We start from the raw sequence: 19759 nt of genomic DNA on the forward strand, positions 1-19759 counted from the left end.
ACTGGTAATAAACATGGTTCGTTGGAGTTCGTAGCCTTTCCAACTTGAGTTATTAAGCCCTATGGAGTGTCTCTACACTTAACACCCTAAAGCCATCTGGTTTGGGAGTTGTTGGCCTAACGCTTGCTACATAGGTTGGTTAGAAAGCTTAAGGGACTTCAGCATTGCACAACCATTCTATGTTTCGCTTATGAGTTACAATAAATTGTCAACAAGCAACAAAAGTTGTCTTGTAAATAAAATCATGCCTTAGGGACCTCATTTAAAGGGGAATTCAATGATTTGAAAACTTGTACTTTGGAATTGGAAAAGAAAGTAAAAGCCGCATGTTGAGAATCCAATTCACTTTCACTGAAGCTAGAGTTGATTTCCATTCAAGAGATGATAATTGAGTTATTTATATAGACTTTGATGTTGATGCATATATGTGGAAATGTATTTAGCCAATTTTTGTATCAATGCTTCATATATCCAAGGTAGTCTTCCCAATGACCCCATCTCCAGCTCTTTTTCTATTTCAAGTTATTTTTGAGCAATGTATATATCTTATTTTACCATGGATGATATTTTTGTAGTAGCAAGCCCATGGTTGTCTTTTCATTAAGTTTTTCATTGTAGTTTTGCTAAGGGACTAGCAAAATGTAAGTTTGGGGGTGTGATAAGCGCCGAATATTGTATATTCAAGCGCCCTAAATTGCATTAGTAAAGTCCGTTGTATGTTAATTTATGTAGATTATCTTCATTTCTATGTTTTTATGCATTTTCAGGTTCATTGGCCAAAATGGAACAAGAATAAGGCCTTGTGGAATCTTGAGCAACAAAAGGTGCCAATGCTGAATTCTGGCAGCAGTAGAACCTGGACTTTGCTCGCCATTTTGACCTTCCAAACTCGAGAACTGGACTTCCCTCATAACATGAAAGATTTATAGCTCTGAATTAGCTTTCTAAATCTTCAAACAGTTTGTCATTCGGAGCTCAGAGCAGAGAGTTATGGCCTTGTTACCAGAGGTGCGCAGAACTGCCTGGCAGCAATGAAATTCTGCCTTGATCTTCATTTTTGACCAACCATCCTTGATAATTGGATCTCCACCAAAACATAAAATATTTATAGCTCTGAATTAGCTTTCTAAATATTCAAAAGGTTCATCATTCGGAGTTCGGAGCGCAAAGTTATGGCTATTTAACCAAAGTAGGTCTGGGCGGAGCAAGTGAAGCATGGAGCTTTTTACACTAAATTCGAGTGCTCGAGGCCTTGCTTAGAGTGCTCGAATTTTGGGCAGAATGCCCTTCGGAAATGGCTCATTTCAGCCCACTTGCACCTTGGTTTCTTCATTTTGTTTTCCTCTTTAATGAAGTGGTTGGAGATGTTGGTTGGTGGCCTTTTGGTGGTAGATAAGAGGGATAAGAGCCACACAATCAGGAGGCTTCATTTTTACAAGATAGAGAAGAGAGAAGAGAGCAAAGAGGAGGAGTTCTTGAAGCTTCAAGGAGGGTGCACGAAAATGGAGATGAGGATCAAGCTTCTTCTTCAATCTAGGGCCACCATAGGTAACTAAACCCTCTTCTAGGGAGGTGATGAAGCCCTCTCTAGTAAGCATGTTCTAGCCTTAGTTTATTTTGGGGAAAATGATGTATATATGTGATTATTTCACAATCTAGAGTTACACTTGATGTAATGAACCTAATTTCTTATAAATGATTATGATGAATGTATTATCTTGTCTTAGATCATATTTTCTCATGATTGTATGCCTTGCATTTCTATAGTGACATTGGAAATGAGATTGTGAAATGGGTTTCTTGGCATGTTGTATGAGAATCTTGATATTCCATAGCTTAGGACCCTCCTTTGATGGACTATTCTTGACTCTTGACTTCATGTGCTCCTATCATGTGATTAAAGGCTTGATAATCTCTAACTTAGTAAGCATGTCCAAGGCTACACACTAGTTTAGGTAGTTCAAACATGTGCATCTTTGATAGGTTATACTTGCCATTGATTTCATGAATTTCTTAAAGGAATGTAGCAATTTTGGTTGTAGCATTCCATGGTCACATATTTATGTTGTTTCTCCAATTTAGCTCTAATCTAGCATTTGTTTAGGGATGGAGCGGATTCATTTCCTTAGGCTTCTCTACTTGTATTATATCTCTTTACTTCCTAGCACATTACTATTTTATGCATTCTAAGTTCTAAGTTTAAGTGACAAACAAACAAAACCCTCTATAAACCCCTTATCATTCTAAGAACAATTCTAGACACTTAGGTTGCCATAGACTAGCGCAGTCCCAGTGGTTCGACTTACCCGACCAATAGCCCTATTTTACAATGATTCGTGCTATTGCGAAGGTTGATGTTTAGTTGATCAACCGATCAAAAATCGGAATTGTTTTGAAAAATTAGTAATTATTAATTAACTTGATTAATTAATTTGCCCCGAGTGCACTATTCACTCTATTTGAATTCCGACTTCATATTTTTTATCTACATGCCATATAGTTTCACATATATTTGATTTAGAATATTTGGTGAGGTTTTGAAACCTTTCATTTAATTAATTTCCTTGTTTAAGATTTAATCCTCATGGTGATATACAACTTGGAATTGATTTGTGGCATACTAGAAAATTAGGCTTTGGTACGGTTATTCACGTATATTAAATTGCGATTAATTGCATGAGAATTGCAACTTTTATTTTATATTTAACTTTACTGAAAGTTTAATTCACATGGTCGTAAATTGAATGAAATTAAATTGTAATGTGATATTACATTAGTCCTTGGCATATTCTCTAAAATATGTTAAATTCAGAGCATTTGGTTAGGTTTAAAAATCTAAGGATTTTAATTAAAAGAATTAATTAAAATCTATTTAATGGTTCCCTTAGCTTAATTAAGTTTTTAACTTGATAATTGTATTGATCATAACTTGTTTACAAGCATATATTAATTTGGGGCTATTAGAAGTTGTTTTAGAACCTTGGGATTTAAATTAGTATGATTTAATTAAAGTTCTACTTTATTGTTCCAACAACCTAATTGAGTTTTAGAATGGATATAGTGATGACCATGCCATGTCCTTTAACATGTATTAAATTGAGGTTATTTGGAATTAAATTAGAATCTAGAGAATTTAATTGTGTTTATCTATTTAAATTCTATCAATTTGCTCCATGATCTAGTTGTGTTTTAGAAGTGGTTTCTATATTCAAATCATGGACTTGGACTTGTTATATATTTATTTGGTTATGTTTTGAGCAATGGATAACATAGTTGCTATGTTTATACTTATGAGAATATGTTTTCCTTATTGAATATATTGTTACCTTGTGTAATGATTTGCACACTTCGTATTTAAAATCTTTCATGCATAGCGTGTAACGAATCGCACACTGAAAATTCGATATCCATCATATCATTTTAGTTGTGGACTTAGAACATGTATTGTATAGGTTTCCAAATTTGGTTGTGCATGGTAGATAGTTGATTATCTTTTATATACATGTTGATATATACGTTGTTGCACAACTTGTTGATTTTGGAAACTTGGGGATGTCGTTGTTTGGCTACGGCTAGGACGTGGTTCTAGTACGGGGGATAGTCCTTTTATATAGTCTAGTGCGCACATAGGGAGGTTACCCATAGGCTAGTAACCCTAAAGTAACCAGATTGTCGGTTTGATCCGGCGTGACGTCCAAGTATCCACTTTATTTGATTTCGCATTTCATTTCAAGTTGATAACTAGATGATGTTGTGACTTGTTGTTTCTTTGTTGATTTCCCATTTTAAGTTGCAAGATGTTAACTTAGAAAATCATGCTTTACGCGTTGTATTAGAAGTTCTAATGTTAGTTAGATGGCATTAAAATTGTAATTTGTGTTTTGATGTTCTAATGTTGTTTAGGATTGATCCTATAGATTCAATTGGAACATAGATATTATGCCCCATTCGTGATTTCAAGTATACTCTTTGTCATGTTAATTGCATCGATAATGTAATTCTTGTTAACATATGTCTGAGCATACTTATTGTCATGTTATATGGAATGTTCCATCCTTGTATACTTGCATAGATATTATGCCTTATTCTTGATTCCGTGTATAATTCTCATCGTGTTAATTGGTTTAATTCCAATCATGTAAATTGCATTGATAATGTGATCCTTATATTCTATTGTTTTCGTGTCGTGTTGTATGAATTGTCCCTGACCTTGTTTAATTGCATAGATAATATGATTCATGGAAAATGGGAAACTTGTCATGTTGATCTGTATTCAAGTATCAATTCTCATCGTGTTCTTTGGATTATCCCAAACTTGACTTGATTCTTGTTGCTTATGCTCCATGATAGCTTAGGATGCGCCTTGAGTCTCACTTTGACATAGATGGCATGAGCCCCTTTGACATGTTTCACCTTAAGGTGATAAAATTGTAAAATGCTAGGTCGATGCATGCTCATCTCCTACGAGTAGCTTTATGTTGCTCACCCCTACGTTATTGGGGTATATTTCAAGTACGAAGACTTAATTCGTGATGCTTAGCATTCCTTGGATGTCATGTAGCTTTCAAGCTTCCATTTTATGCAAATGTTAGCATGAAATGTCATTTTGTAGACTTATACGTAAAACTTGTATTCTTTGATTCAATGTATGTAATGTGTACATAAGTACACTCTTTACAATGTATTTAACATGTATAAGATGAGGCCGGAGGCCAATGACATGTATATTGTATCCTATGTATCTTTTGATTTCTTGAAATGCTATGAAAACCTTGAAAAATCGCAAGTCATTGGTTCACCATAGTTGAATCAGATGTGGGAGTTCCATTTTTATTCTTTCATAGGGTCTTATAATCATGTTTGAGGTGTGGCCAAGGGTCAAACGGTCATTTGACCCCGTTTTGTTTTTTTGGATTCCGAGTTTTCATTCCAAGTTCCATTTTTGCCTTTTTGCCCGTTGGGGGGTCGGATTTTGTATTGGTGGTATTTTTCTATCGTGGACCATTGTAGTATGTTCGACTAGGTAAGTTACGTTTGCGTGCATGGTCGTTTCCGGGTAAAACCTCATCCTTGGTGATTTGAGCCTCTTGTGAATTCATTTCGTACTTTTTTTGCAGATTCTGATCTAGGGGCATTATAAACTTTTCACTATGGTTTTATTTTCTTCTTTCAACATGGTTGAATAGAAAACATGATTTTAGGGGGGGGGGGGGTTTCTTTTCCGTGTTTTTCCAGAAAATGTCGTCTTGATATCGGAAATCGCTTACGAAGTTCAGCTCTCAGTTTTTCAATTTACCAGCTTTTTGGACCTCCATGACCAGATTTCATGGAGGGGCATTTCGGGCACTCTACATTGCGTGTTTTTTTAATTCTCTCACGGGTCATGTAGAAAACTCAATTTTGAGGGGGTTTCTTCTTTGTTTTTTTGTAAAAAAATTCATCTAGGCCTCCAAATTCAGCCTCTATTCTGTTTTTTCTTTTTTGAAAAAAAAACACATAGTAGCTTTTGGGCTGCTGGCAGCCGTGTGTGCACCCAGCGCGCGTGCAGGGTGCATGGGTGTGTGCATGGGCACGCATGAGGGCTGTCATGGCCCCCTCGTCGGGCCGCTGCTACGTCAATTCTTCTTTTAGGTTTTTCTCCTTCATCCGGACTCCGATTCAAGTGAATTTTTTTTTGAACTTGACTAATTTTTCGCTGTCTTTCCAACGGTGTGCTCGGTTGCACCCGGTTCTTCTTGGATAATTACCAGTTTACCCTTTTATCCTTAAGTGCTCGTTTTTCTTCGTCATGCCGTTTCTCCTTCGTCCGAACTCCGAATCATGCGATTCTTGAGTCCATCTTGATTAGTTTTTCATTGTCCTTCTAGCAGTGTGCTTGGTGGAACCCGAATCTATAGTTTTCATAAATGACTATTTTGCCCCTAAGGGCTTATTTGTCATATTTTCGATCTTTTGCTTCCGCATTAGTTCTTGTTGAGTTCCACGACTTCATGGAATGTCACTTTGACTTCTTAGAGTCTTCTTTTTTGTTTTCACTTCTGCATTCGGATCTGTTATCGGATCATCCTTACAGTTCATCACAGGACACGCTGACCTAAAAACCAGGGTCGTCACAGGTGGTATCAGAGCGTCCGGGTTCGAAAACCTTAGGACGACGGGTTTTGGGTGCATATCATGCTTTTATTGGTGTACCTTGATTTATTTATATGCCTATGATAACATGTTTTGGTATTATAACATTTTTACGTACTTTGTTTGATAACATACTCGGTGTGATGACATGTTTTCTGTACTTATATGCTTATATGTTTAAAAGCATCTTTGTTTGACATATTTGCTTATGTGGCACCTTGAGTAGATAGTCCGTTGCTATGTTGCATGCTAGCTACTTCCTTTATGTCAGGTTTTGACATTGTCTCATAGGATTTGTCGTATTCCTTGGATGCATTCTTGTTTCACGAGTTTCTTCCTTGGATAGGAGGAATTCATTTTGTAAAGACCCATGTCGGGAACCTTCTTGTTTGTTTTGTTGATGCGATTAAGGCTTATGTGAACGTAGAATCGTAATCCTTGTTTGGTGGAGTGAGACGTGTGCCAGGGAGACACCGTTTCATTTCCTTTTCCTTTGTGGCTTCTAGATCTAAGGCCTTAAACGTAGCGGTGCCTAGGGCGTTGTTGTCAGAGTTTTAGGATTGGCCAAGATGGTCTGGCCAGACATTATTGGACCATACCCCACTCTCGCAAATGCCTGGTTCTCGCAGTGCTTTTGGTAATGATCATTCTGACATTGATGTCATCCGTATCAAAAGTTTTCTCAGAGTTGACCTGGTTTGGGGTATGTTACGGACTAGTGCCTTATACCATCATGCTACCTTGCTGACAAATAAGTGTGGGCGGGTTCTGGTTGCTGGTCGTACTACTTTGTCACTCTCTCCTTTCATCGTGATTCAACGTTCCTTTGTCTTGGGATTCTCTTGATGGTTGACATTGAGTTAACGTACTGGTTCATATGAGGTGTTGTCTCAGTTCGTGGTTTCGCGTTCCTTTAGTTGATCTTTAGACTTCAGGATTCGTCCTTCAGTGCATTGTGAGTTGTCCTTTAATTTGACCTTTTGTTCAGTCATTATTTAGTTCTCTTTGGTATGTTCCTAATTTTGGGGATGAAATTCCTTTAAAGAGGGTAGGTTGTAACGACCCGGTCATTTGCCTTTCTTTCCTTTTTCCTGAAATTTTACAAATGAATTTTTTTCGTTTAATTTTCTTTTCTAAGCTCTGTTTCGTGTCGCTTAGTGTCATCTTGAGTGCTCAGAATTGGTTCTTGAGACTCTTTTCCATGAATTGACAACTTCCTTTGAAGACCGAGTCATTTTCACATTTTTCATTTTTTGACACTATGCGCTATTTCGTCCTTTTCCCTATTCTGTCGTATCTCCGTTTGTCATTTTTTGGCACAACCTCACTTCTCATGCTTGAAGTTGGTTTTTGATTTCACGTGCCTTCATCTTGAGTGGTTTCCTCGAAATACGTATCTTTACTTTTGAATGAAAGTACTCTGGTTGCTCTCGGTGCCCACAGGGGCATGGATGCACAATTCTTTAGAATCTTTTTCATTTCTTGGGGTGCTTTTCGTAAATATATTTTGAAGATATTTTATTTCAGGGGTATCTAAGAAAATATCTTTTGGAAGACATTTTCATTCTGGGGCAGTTTCGCAGTTAACCCTTTTTGTAGGGGTCATTGTGTAATTAACGAAAGTTATTGCAAAATGTCTCGTCTGGAGCCTGGATCCTCGTACGGGATTCATTTTCACATTTCGTTGAGTCGTGGACTCTTAGAATTCCGTTCTGGTCATTTTTCTCCAGTTTCAGAGTTTCTGGACCCGGTTGCCGCAGAACTTGTTCGGGGCATAACTTTCTGCTCGGGACTCAGTTCTCAATGTTGTTTCTTTCATTGTTCATATTTTCTCATTTTGAATCTTTTTTGTTCATGGATTTTTTTCGTTTGAGTGCGTCTGCTCAAAATCCACTTTTCCAGACCCGGCGGGGCCCTTTCGGGGCACTTTTTGTGATTTTCTATAAATAGGGGGTTTGAAAAATTAAAACAGAATTTTTCTCTTCTTCCCCACACGTTCTAGACCAGATCCCATAGCCTTCCATGGCTGCCGTCTTCTCTCTCCTCTTTTGGTTCACTTTTCTTTGATGAAAAGTCTTCGGCCTTAACGTTTAATGTTTATCTTGACGCCGTGCATCTTATGCCCTTATTAGAATCCATTTCCGACGATTTTTTGAGTTTGGGTTTGGAGTCAAGTTGGGATTTTCATAGGGCTTCTTGCGGATTCTTGTTCACAGTGTTGTCCCCGACAAAACCTCTCGGTATCGTCGGATTCGGAGCACTTTCGTTTCAGTGGGGATTTGAGATTTTCATCTCAAATTGAGGTAGGGGATGTTCTAGGTTTAAATTCTTGTTATATAGCATGCTTGTGATGCTTATACAACTTGTTGGAATGATTAAATATAAAACCTAGAGATTTTATTATTTATTTTTCTGTTATGGGATCTAATTTTCTCGGTTGCTCATGACTTGGTTTAAACATGTCGCATGATTTTATATTACCCCTTGATATACTCATTGTCGTGTATTAAAATTGGAACATTTGAATAAGTATTAAAGATTTTATTTAATATTTATCTTTAGTGAAAGATTAATTCACATGGCCTTAACTAGCTTGAAGTCAATATGTGTTAGCATATTATATTAGGCCCTAGCATGCTCTTCAACATAGATTAAATTGAGAGAAATCAGAATTGTTTTAAAAAATTAGTAATTATTAATTAACTTGATTAATTAATTTGCCCTGAGTGCATTATTCTCTCCATTCGAATTCTGACTTGATATTCTTGATCTGCATGCCATATAGCTTCACATATATTTGATTTAGAATATTTGGTGAGGTTTTGAAACCTTTCATTTAATTAATTTCCTTGTTTAAGATTTAATCCTCATGGTGATATACAACTTGGAATTGATTTGTGGCATGCTAGAAAATTAGGCTTTGGTATGGTTGTTCACGTATATTAAATTGGGATTAATTACATGAGAATTGCAATTTTTATTTTATATTTAACTTTAGTGAAAGTTTAATTCACATGGTCGTAAATTTAATGAAATAAACTTGTAATGTGATATTACATTAGTCCTTGGAATGTTCTCTAAGATATATTAAATTGAGAGCATTTGGTTAAGTTTGAAAATCTAGGGATTTTAATTAAAAGAATTAATTAAAATCTATTTAATGGTTCCCTTAGCTTAATTAAGTTTTTAACTTGATAATTGTATTGATCATGACTTGTTTACAAGCATATATTATTTTGGGACTATTAGAAGTTGTTTTAGAACCTTGGGATTTAAATTAGTATGATTTAATTAAAGTTCTACTTTGTTGTTCCAACAACCTAATTGAGTTTTAGAATAGATATAGGTGATGACCATGCCATGTCCTTTAACATGTATTAAATTGAGGTTATTTGGAATTAAATCGGAATCTAGAGAATTTAATTCTGTTTATCTATTTAAATTCTATCAATTTGCTCCATGATCTAGTTGTGTTTTAGAAGTGGTTTTTATATTCAAATCATGGACTTGGACTTGTTGTATATTCATTTGGTTATGTTTTGAGTATTGGATAACATAGTTGCTATGTTTATCCTCAGGAGAATATGTTTTCCTTATTGAATATATTGTTGCCTTGTGTAATGATTTGCACATTTCGTATTTAAAATCTTTCATGCATAGCGTGTAACGAATCGTACACTGAAAATTCGACATCCATCATATCATATTAGTTGTGGACTTAGAGCATGTATTGTATAGGTTTCCAAATTTGGTTGTGCATGGTAGATAGTTGATTATCTTGTATATACATGCTGATATATACGTTGTTGCACAACTTGTTGATTTTGGAAACTTGGGGATGTCGTTGTTTGGCTACGGTTAGGACGTGGTTCTAGTACGGGGGATAGTCCCTCTATATAGTCTAGTGCGCACATAGGGAGGTTACCCATGGGCTAGTAACCCTAAAGTAACCACATTGTCGGTTTGATCCGGCGTGACGTCTAAGTATCCACTTTATTTGATTTCACATTTCATTTCAAGTTGATAACTAGATGATGTTGTGACTTGTTGTTTCTTTATTGATTTCCCATTTTAAGTTGCAAGATGTTAACTTAGAGAAATCATGCTTTATGCATTGTATTAGAAGTTCTAATGTTAGTTAGATGACATTGAAATTGTAATTTGTGTTTTGATTTTCTAATGTAGTTTAGGATTGATCCTGTAGATTCAATTGGAACATAGATATTATGCCCCATTCGTGATTTCAAGTATACTCCTTGTCGTGTTAATTGCATCGATAATGTAATTCTTGTTAACATATGTCCGAGCATACTTATTGTCATATTATATGGAATGTTCCATCCTTGTATACTTGCATATATATTATGCTTTATTCTTGATTCCGTGTATAATTCTCATCGTGTTAATTGGTTTAATTCCAATCATGTAAATTGCATTGATAATGTGATCCTTATATTCCATTGTTTTCGTGTCGTGTTGTATGGATTGTCCCTGACCTTGTTTAATTGCATAGATAATATGATTTATGGAAAATGGTAAACTTGTCATGTTGATCTGTATTCAAGTATCTTTCTTATCATGTTCTTTGGATTATCCCAAACTTGACTTGTTTCATATATGTATATGTATCATGATTCTTGTTGCTTATGCTCCATGATAGCTTAGGATGCGCCCTGAGTCTCACTTTGACATAGACGTTAGGTGGCATGAGCCCCTTTGATATGTTTCACCTTAAGGTGATAAAATTGTAAAATGCTAGGTCGATGCATGCTCATCTCCTACGAGTAGCTTTATGTTGCTCACCCTACGTTACTAGGGCATATTTCAGGTACGAACACTTGGTTCATGATGCTTAGCATTCCTTGGATGTTGTGTAGCTTTCAAGTTTCCATTTCATGCAAATGTTAGCATGAAATGTCATTTTGTAGACTTATATGTAAAACTTGTATTCTTTGATTCCATGTATGTAATGTGTACATAAGTACACTTTTTACAATGTATTTGACATGTATGAGATGAGGCCAGAAGCCAATGACATGTATATTGTATCCTATGTATCTTTTGATTTCTTGAAATGCTATGAAAACCTTGAAAAATCGCAAGTCATTGGTTCACCATAGTTGCATCGAGTGTGGGAATTCCGTTTTCATTCTTTCATAGGGTCTTATAAATCATGTTTGAAGTGTGGCCAAGGGCCAAACGGTCATTTGACCCCGTTTTGTATTTTTGGATTCCGAGTTTTCATTCCAAGTTCCATTTTTGCCTTTTTGCCCGTTGGGGGGTTGGATTTTGCATCGGTGCTATTTTTAAGTCGTGGACCATTGTAACATGTCCGAATAGGTAACTTACGTTTGCGTGCATGGTTGTTTCCAGGTAAAACCTCATCCTTTGTGATTTGAGCCTCTTGTGAATTCATTTCGAACTTTTTTTGCATATTCTAATCTAGGGGAATTATAGACTTTTCACTGTGGTTTTATTTTCTTCTTTCAATATGGTTGAATAGAAAACATGATTTTAGGAGGGGTTTCTTTTCCATGTTTTTCCAGGAAATGTCGTTTTAATATCGAAAATCGCTTACGAAGTTCGGCTTTCAGTTTTTCAATTTAGCAGCTTTTTGGACCTCCATGACCAGATTTCATGGAGGGGCATTTTTGGCATTCTACATTGCTTTTGTTTTTGAATTCTCTCACGAGTCATGTAGAAAACTCAATTTTGAAGGGGGTTTCTTCTTTGTGTTTTTGCAAAAAAAATCATCTTGGCCTCCAAATTCAGCCTCTATTCTGTTTTTTTTTTTTTTTTTTTTTAAAAAAAAAAACACATTGCAGCTTTTGGGCTGCTGGCAGTTGTGTGTGCGCCCAGCGCGCGCGCGCGACGTGCATGGGTGTGCACATGGGCACGCATGGGGGCTGTCATGGCCCCTTCATCGGGCCGCCGCGACATCAATTCTTCTTTTGGGCTTTTCTCCTTCGTCCGGAATTCGATTCAAGTGAATTTTTTTTTTAAAACTTGACTAATTTTTCGCTGTCTTTCCAACGGTGTGCTCGGTTGCACCTAGTTCTTCTTGGATAATTACCAGTTTACCCTTTTTGTCTTAAGTGCTCATTTTTCTTCGTCATGCCATTTCTACTTCGTCCGAACTCCGAATTATGCGATTCTTGAGTTCATTTTGATTAGTTTTTCGTTGTCCTTCCAGCGGTGTGCTCGGTGGCACCAGAATCTACAATTTTTAAAAATGACTATTTTGCCCCTAGGGGCTTATTTGTCATATTTTTGATCTTTTACTTCCGCATCAGTTCTTGTTGAGTCCACGACCTCATGGAAGGTCACTTTGACTTCTTAGAGTCTTATTTTCTATTTTCACTTCCGCATTCGGATCTGTTATTGGATCATCCTTACGGTTCATCACAGGACACGCTGGCCTAAAAACCAGGGTTGTCACAGGCGGTTCTCAAAGACAGAGGACCCAGGGTCGCGTGTTTGCACTCACTCCAGCCGAGCCACTATCCAGTCCTTCAGTTGTCAGGGGTATGTTCCTTGTATCCCATTCTTGGGCACGTTTATTGTTTGATTCTGGTGCTTCTTATTCATTCATTGCTTCATCATTTGCATTGGCATTGGGTTTGGAGGTCAGTCAGTTAGATAAACCGCTCTATTTTGACACACCTATTGGGGATTCAGTCATTCTTGGTAGAGTTTGTAGGAGTTGTTCCATCATGATTGCCGGACGTGTTTTTGAGTTCGATCTCATCCTTCTCGAGATGACAGGATTTGACGTCATTCTTGGGATGAACTGGTTGTCATCCTTCAGAGCTGTTATTGATTGTTTCAGGAGCAAAGTTTTAGTGTGTACCCCAGATGGGGATTGTTTCTGTTTTGTGGGAGATCAGTGCGATTCTCTCACTTATTCATTTTATGGTGTTAGGGGTCGGGATCGGCAGACATTCTTTTTGGCTAGTCTTCTCGCCGATGATGACTTTGAGTTTTATGGGGTTGATTATCCAGCGATTGTACGTAATTTTTTGGATGTGTTTCCGGAGGACTTGACTGAGTTACCTCCACACCGAGAGGTGGAATTTGCTATTTATTTGATGCCTGGTACCGCGCCAATTTCTATGGCACCGTATCGTATGGCACTGATTGAATTAGAATAATTGAAGAAGCAACTTGATGATTTGAGGATGAAAGGCTTTATCCGGCCGAGTGTGTCACCGTGGGGTGCACCGGTCTTGTTCGCTAAAAAGAAAGACTTTGAGGTTGTGCATTGATTACCGAAAGTTGAATCATGCCACCTTCAAGAAGAATTATCCCTTACCAAGGATAGATGATTTGTTTGATTAGTTAAGAGGAGCCAGTTGTTTTTCGAAGATTGACTTGAGGTTAGGTTATTATCAGTTGCAGGTTAGAGAAGAGGATATTCCAAAGATCGCTTTTCGTATGCGGTATGGACATTATAAGTTTCTTGTCATACCCTTTGGTCTGACTAACGCACCAACGACATTCATGGATCTAATGAACCGTGTCTTCCATGATTACTTGGATCAGTTTGTGATAGTTTTCGTGGATGACATTCTTGTGTATTCACGGACTCGGGAGGGGCACAAGGTCCATTTGAGTACAGTGTTGCAGATTCTACGGGAGCACCGTTTGTACGCCAAATATGAAAATGTGAGTTTTGGCTACTAGAGGTGAAATTTTTGGGACATGTTGTCTCAGAAGGTGGGGTTTCAGTTGATCCTTCAAAGATAGAGGTAGTTCTGAATTGGGAGCAACCCAAGAATGTCTTTGAGATCCAGAGTTTCCTTGGCCTAGCGGGCTATTATCGGAGATTTGTGAAGGATTTTTTCTCGTTTAGCAGCTCATATGACCAGATTGACCCGAAAAGGGATTAAGTTTGCATAGAATAAGGTCTGTGAGTCATCCTTTAAAGAGTTGAAAACAAGGTTGACTACGGCTCCAGTGTTGGTGATACCCGAGCGTGGCATGGGTTATGCGATCTATTATGACACCTTACGTGATGGTTTGGGTTGTGTACTGATGCAGGATGGTAGAGCAGTGGCTTATGGGTCTCGATAGTTGAAGACTCACGAGCTTAACTACTATACTCATGACTTGGAGCTAGCGGCAGTTGTGTTTGCTTTAATGTGTTAGGGACACTAATTGTATGACTAAAAGTTTGAGGTGTTCTCAGACCATAAGAGTCTCAAGTACCTTTTCTCCCAAAAGGACTTGAACAACAGACAGATGCAATGGGTTGAGTTTTTGGAAGACTACAATTTTGATTTGCAGTATCATCCGAGTAAGGCAAATGTGGTAGCTGATGCTTTAAGCAGGAAATCTCATGGGACTTTGGCTAGTTTAGCCATTCTGAAATGGAAGATGCTGGAAGATTTGGCTGAAATGGGATTGTATTGTTTTGATGATGATGATGACGGTAGTGAGTCAGCATTCTTGTTTAGTGTCGTGGCTCAACCCACTTTTGTTAGACGGGTGATTGAGTCACAGAGACAGGATTCAGATTTGGATGCCATTTACACTTTGATCTGCAGTGGCGAGACCGTGAAGGTTTGGACCTTACATGCATATGGAGGTCTACGGTTTAGGGGTTTGTTGATTGTTCCTACAGTTTGTCGTGAGGACGTCTTACAGGAGTTTCATACTTCCCGCTTTGTAGTTCATCCAGGTGGTACCAAAATGTATCACAATATGAGACGTCAGTATTGGGGGAATGGAATGAAGAAGGACGTTGCACAGTTTATGGCTAAGTGCCTTACCTATCAGCAGGTGAAAGCCGAGCACCAGAGACCTGGTTTATTGCAGCCATTACCAGTAGCGCAGTGGAAATGGGAGGAGATTGCAATGGATTTTGTGACAGGTCTTCCTAGGTCACGGAGGGGAAATGAAGCCGTATGGGTCGTTATTGATAGATTGACCAAGACCACTCACTTTTTACCTCTTAAGGCAACAGATGACGCAGAAGCGCTTGGTGTGCTTTATGTGAAAGAGATTGTAAGATTGCACGGAGTTCCTGTGGCTATTGTTTCAGATAGGGATGCCAAGTTCACCTCAAAGTTCTGGGAAGGACTTCAAGTAGCGTTTGGCTTAGCGTTGCACCTTAGTACGGCATTCCATCCGCAGACAGATGGCCAGTCAGAGCGTACCATCCAAATCTTGGAGGATATGCTTCGGGCCTGTGTACTTAACTTGGGTGGTAGTTGGGAGGATCACCTTCCACTTATTGAGTTTGCCTACAACAACAGTTATCAGACGAGTATTCATATGGCTCCATTTGAGGTGTTGTATGGTAGACCTTGTAGGTCTCCTGTCTGTTGGACTGAGGTGGGCAAGACAGCCACCTTAGGACCCGACATTATACTTGAGACTACCGAGAAGATTAAGCTAATCAGGCAGAAGAGATTACTTACAGCTCAAAGCCGACAGAAGAGTTATGCAGATAGGGGGAGACGACCGCTATCCTTTGAGGTATGGGTGTTCTAATTTACAATTTCTTGGCCTTTTGTGAATTTTTCCCTTTAAATTTGATCCTAAACATGCTAAATTTTTATTACCTAGCTTGTTGTTGTTGTAGTTATGTGTAATTAAAATGATAAATGTGTTCCATGAGTTATTTGAGTTCATATATATGTCTATTTTCATTGCGATAAATGAGCATGCTTAATGTTTGAGATATTGTATGTTCTATGATTATTTATTATTTATTTATTGTCTTGAAAAGAAATAGTTGCTATGGTTATAAATAAATAAATTAATTAAATAAATGAATGTTTAGAAATTCTTATTGAATTGTGATGATGATGTAACTGGAATGTGTGAAAACCTATAGTTGAATTGATAAATTGAAACACACACATTCATGCATTCATTGGGAAAGAGAAAGGGGGAAAAATATTTTTTTTAGAACAAACGAAATTATTTTGAGAAAAATATTTTCTAAAAGTCTTGCGAAAACCGGACGCCTAGGAGGCGCCTAGTGGTCCATGATGTTGGTGTAGTCTAGAAGGGAATGTAGTTAAGTTAACTAGGCTGGATGTGACGCCTTGGAGGTGCCTTGTGGTCGTGGATAGTTAACCAACCTTCCTTCCGTGACGCCTTAGAGGTGCCTTAGGTCGGATTACACTAACGGTTTGGTTGTTAAAACGGAATTGTTTCTGAAATGGGAGAGTGATATTTGCATAACATTGCACTTCATGACATCGTGGAAAAATTGTGATTGGTTGATATTTGTTACATATTTGTTATTGTGGTTGAGAATGTGTGTTTCCCTATACCATGATCCCGTTTACTTTTTATCTATTCATTGTATGGATTCACGGGGACTTAAGAAGTGTGTCTTAGACACTTCCTACTGAGCTTATGCTTACACCATTATTTTTAACACTTTCAGGATATGGAAAAGAGGTGGCAGACGACGATCCACCACAAGTTTAAACGAGCTTGGAGATCTATTTTATTTTTGCTATCTTTTGTATTAGAACCCTTATATTTTGTAAATGTAATATTAACTATCTTGTGAGACTTTAGTTTAATTAGTATAATGTTGTAAGCTATGAACTTTTAAATTCTAACTACATTTTTGGACTGTAAATTGATGAAATGAAAGTGTGTCCCTTGTTTAGATGAGATGGAGGAACGGGACTTTTATATGTATGTAACCATTTTGGGAATGTAATATAATATCTGTATTGTGCGTTGGGATAGAATAGGTTAGATTTAAGGCCCAGTGAGGCCCTTGCATTTATTTTTGTATTTCAACAGGTTGTAGAGGGACTTTTCTACGGAGGTCATGCCGAAATTTTTATAGATTTTATTTTTATTATTTTGGGTCGTTACAAATTTGGTATCAGAGTAATGGTTCGAATACCATTAGGACGACGAGTAAAGGCCTACCTAGGATTGCATGGGGAGTTTCATTATTTGCTTACTTACTTAATTGCTTACGTGATTGCATACTTATATGCTTATATGTTAAGGTGCTTAATTATTTGAAAGGCACGCTTAATTGTTTAATTGCTTATATGATTACGTGCTAAGTGCTTAGTGTTGTTGTATATTATTAGCATGATTGTGTTTATCATTAGTTGGCTATTTTGGGAGTATGGAAGGTGCTTATGTGTTTCCATTCTTGTCAAGTCATTCGTGTGAGGACTCCGTTCTCGTGCGTATTTAAGTGTCATCATTATTGATCCATTTCCTTTTTCTTATAGCGTCATGGCAACACGAAGAGATCCTGGGGAAAGTTCTAGCTCTAATCCCGTGGAAAGGGATCAGGAACAAGTTGAGGAAGATATTTTGTTGTGTGATTTGGTCCCACCAAGAGGGGGACAAGCGAGGGGGACTATTGATCCACCTTTTCAGATAAATAGGCAGCAGTTGAGGTAAGCCATTCAGGCTGCTCTTTTTGATGCATATCGACCGGCAGGTGCGTCATCATCACAGTTTGTGCCACCACCACCACCACCACCTCCAAAGACAAATGAGTTAGATGATCCTCTTTACCACATTGCAAAGTTTGTGAAATTGATGCCAACTCTATTTGAGGGAGGCCCAGATCCGCTTATTACGGATATGTTCATGGATAGAGTGGAGAAGCATATTAATGCCATGAATTTGGCAATAGACAAGTTGAAGATCACATTGGCGACTTACAATTTTATTGGTGATGCTGAGATATGTTGGAAGACTGTTTCACACACGCATGATTTAGATATTATGACATATGATACTTTTAAGAAATTGTACTATGAGAAGTACTTTCCGGCGCCTAAGCGGAGGGAACTAAAGAAGGAATTTGATGGGTTGAAGCAAGGAAACATGACAGTTATAGAGTATGAAAACAAGTTTACATCACTTTTGAGGTTTGCACTAGGGATTGCTAATGATGAGGAAGGAAAGATAGAGAAATTTGTTGATGGCCTTGATCTTATCATCAGGCCAATTGTAGCTGCTTCAGAACCTACAGAGTATGCAAAAGCAGTGCAAAAGGCCTTAATGGTTGAGGCTGAAAGCATGGATAGTAAGGCATCAGGGAGTCCTGCAAGCACAATAGGGGTATGAGTGCTTTCTCTGAGGGACAATCAAGTAAGAAGTAGAAGCATGAGCAGTCAGGGTTCAGGGGACAGTAGCCAGTCGATCCGCACCCACATCTTCAGTGTCCATGGGGTCTTCTAGACCTAATGTTACTTGTTTCAGATGCGAGCAGGGACATTATAAGTCCCAATGCACTCAGGCTCAGGTAGCTCAAGTGATTTGTTTCAAGTATGGGCAGTCAGGGCATCACAAGTCTCAGTGTACTCAGATTCAGGTGGCATCTGGTGGATGTTTCGGGTGTGGCCACCAGGGCCATAGGGTGAAATATTGTCCACAGCGGGGCAATGGTTTGGGCAGAGGTGGAGGTTCACAACAGAGGCAGATGCAGTCTGCCACAGTTCAGTTAGGGTTTCGACCGCTACCACCACCTCAGCCATCTCAACCACCTATGTCAACCCAGAGTTCTCGGCCTGGTAGGGGAGCTTCTTCGAGTGCACCCACTCAGTAGTCTGGTTATCAAGCAGGCGGTTCTCAGGGGCATAGGACCCAGGGTCGCGTGTTTGCACTCACTCCAGCCGAGCCACCATCCAGTCCTTCATTTGTCAAGGGTATGTTTCTTGTGTCCCATTCTTGGGCATGTGTATTGTTTGATTCCGGTGCTTTTTATTCATTCATTGTTTTATCATTTGCACGGGCATTGGGTTTGGAGGTCAGTCAGTTAGACAGACCGTTCTATGTTGACACACCTATTGGGGATTCAGTCATTCTTGGTAGAGTTTGTAGGAGTTGTTCCATCACGATTGCCGGACGTGTTTTTGAGTTCGATCTCATCCTTCTCGAGATGACGGGATTTGACGTCATTCTTGGGATGGACTGGTTGTCGTCCTTCAGAGCTGTTATTGATTTTTTAAGGAGCAGAGTTTCAGTGTGTACCCCGGATGGGGATTATTTCTGTTTTGTGGGAGATCAGTGCGATCCTTTCACTCATTCATTTTATGGTGTTAGGGGTTGGGATCGGCAGACATTCTTCTTGGCTAGTCTTCTCACCGATGATGAAGTTGAGTTTTATGGGGTTGATTATCCAGCGGTTGTGCGCAATTTTCTAGATATGTTTCCGAAGGACTTGACTGAGTTACCTCCACACTGAGAGGTGGAATTTGCTATTGATTTGATGCCTGGTACAGTGCCAATTTTTATGGCACCATATCATATGGCACCGATTGAATTAGAGGAATTGAAGAAGCAACTTGATGATTTGAGGATGAAAGGCTTTATCCGGCCGAGTGTGTCACCATGGGGTGCACCGGTCTTGTTCGCTAAAAAGAGAGATGGTTCTTTGAGGTTGTGCATTGATTACCGAAAGTTGAATCATGCCACCATCAAGAATAAGTATCCCTTGCTAAGGATAGATGATTTATTTGATCAGTTAAGAGGAGCCAGTTATTTTTCAAAGATTGACTTGAGGTCAGGTTATTATCAGTTGCGGGTTAGAGAGGAGGATATTCCAAAGATCGCTTTCCGTACGTGGTATGGACATTATGAGTTTCTTGTCATACCCTTTGGTCTGACTAACGCACCAGCA

General features: G+C 38.4%; 1 protein-coding gene across 1 annotated transcript; it reads left to right on the plus strand.

Moving 5' to 3' along the window:
• Positions 1–18304: 18304 nt before the first annotated feature.
• Positions 18305–19324, plus strand: LOC132301102 (uncharacterized). Its single transcript, XM_059798384.1, has 2 exons — positions 18305–18650; positions 18702–19324. Exons 1-2 carry the CDS (start codon positions 18305–18307, stop codon positions 19322–19324), a joined length of 969 nt encoding a protein of 322 aa, XP_059654367.1.
• The last annotated feature ends 435 nt before the right edge of the window (positions 19325–19759 follow it).

This window comes from Cornus florida, unplaced genomic scaffold, assembly GCF_030987335.1.
Source record: "Cornus florida cultivar Cherokee Brave unplaced genomic scaffold, ASM3098733v1 CherokeeBrave_3.0.0_Hap2_Chr03, whole genome shotgun sequence".
NCBI classification, from domain to species: domain Eukaryota; kingdom Viridiplantae; phylum Streptophyta; class Magnoliopsida; order Cornales; family Cornaceae; genus Cornus; species Cornus florida.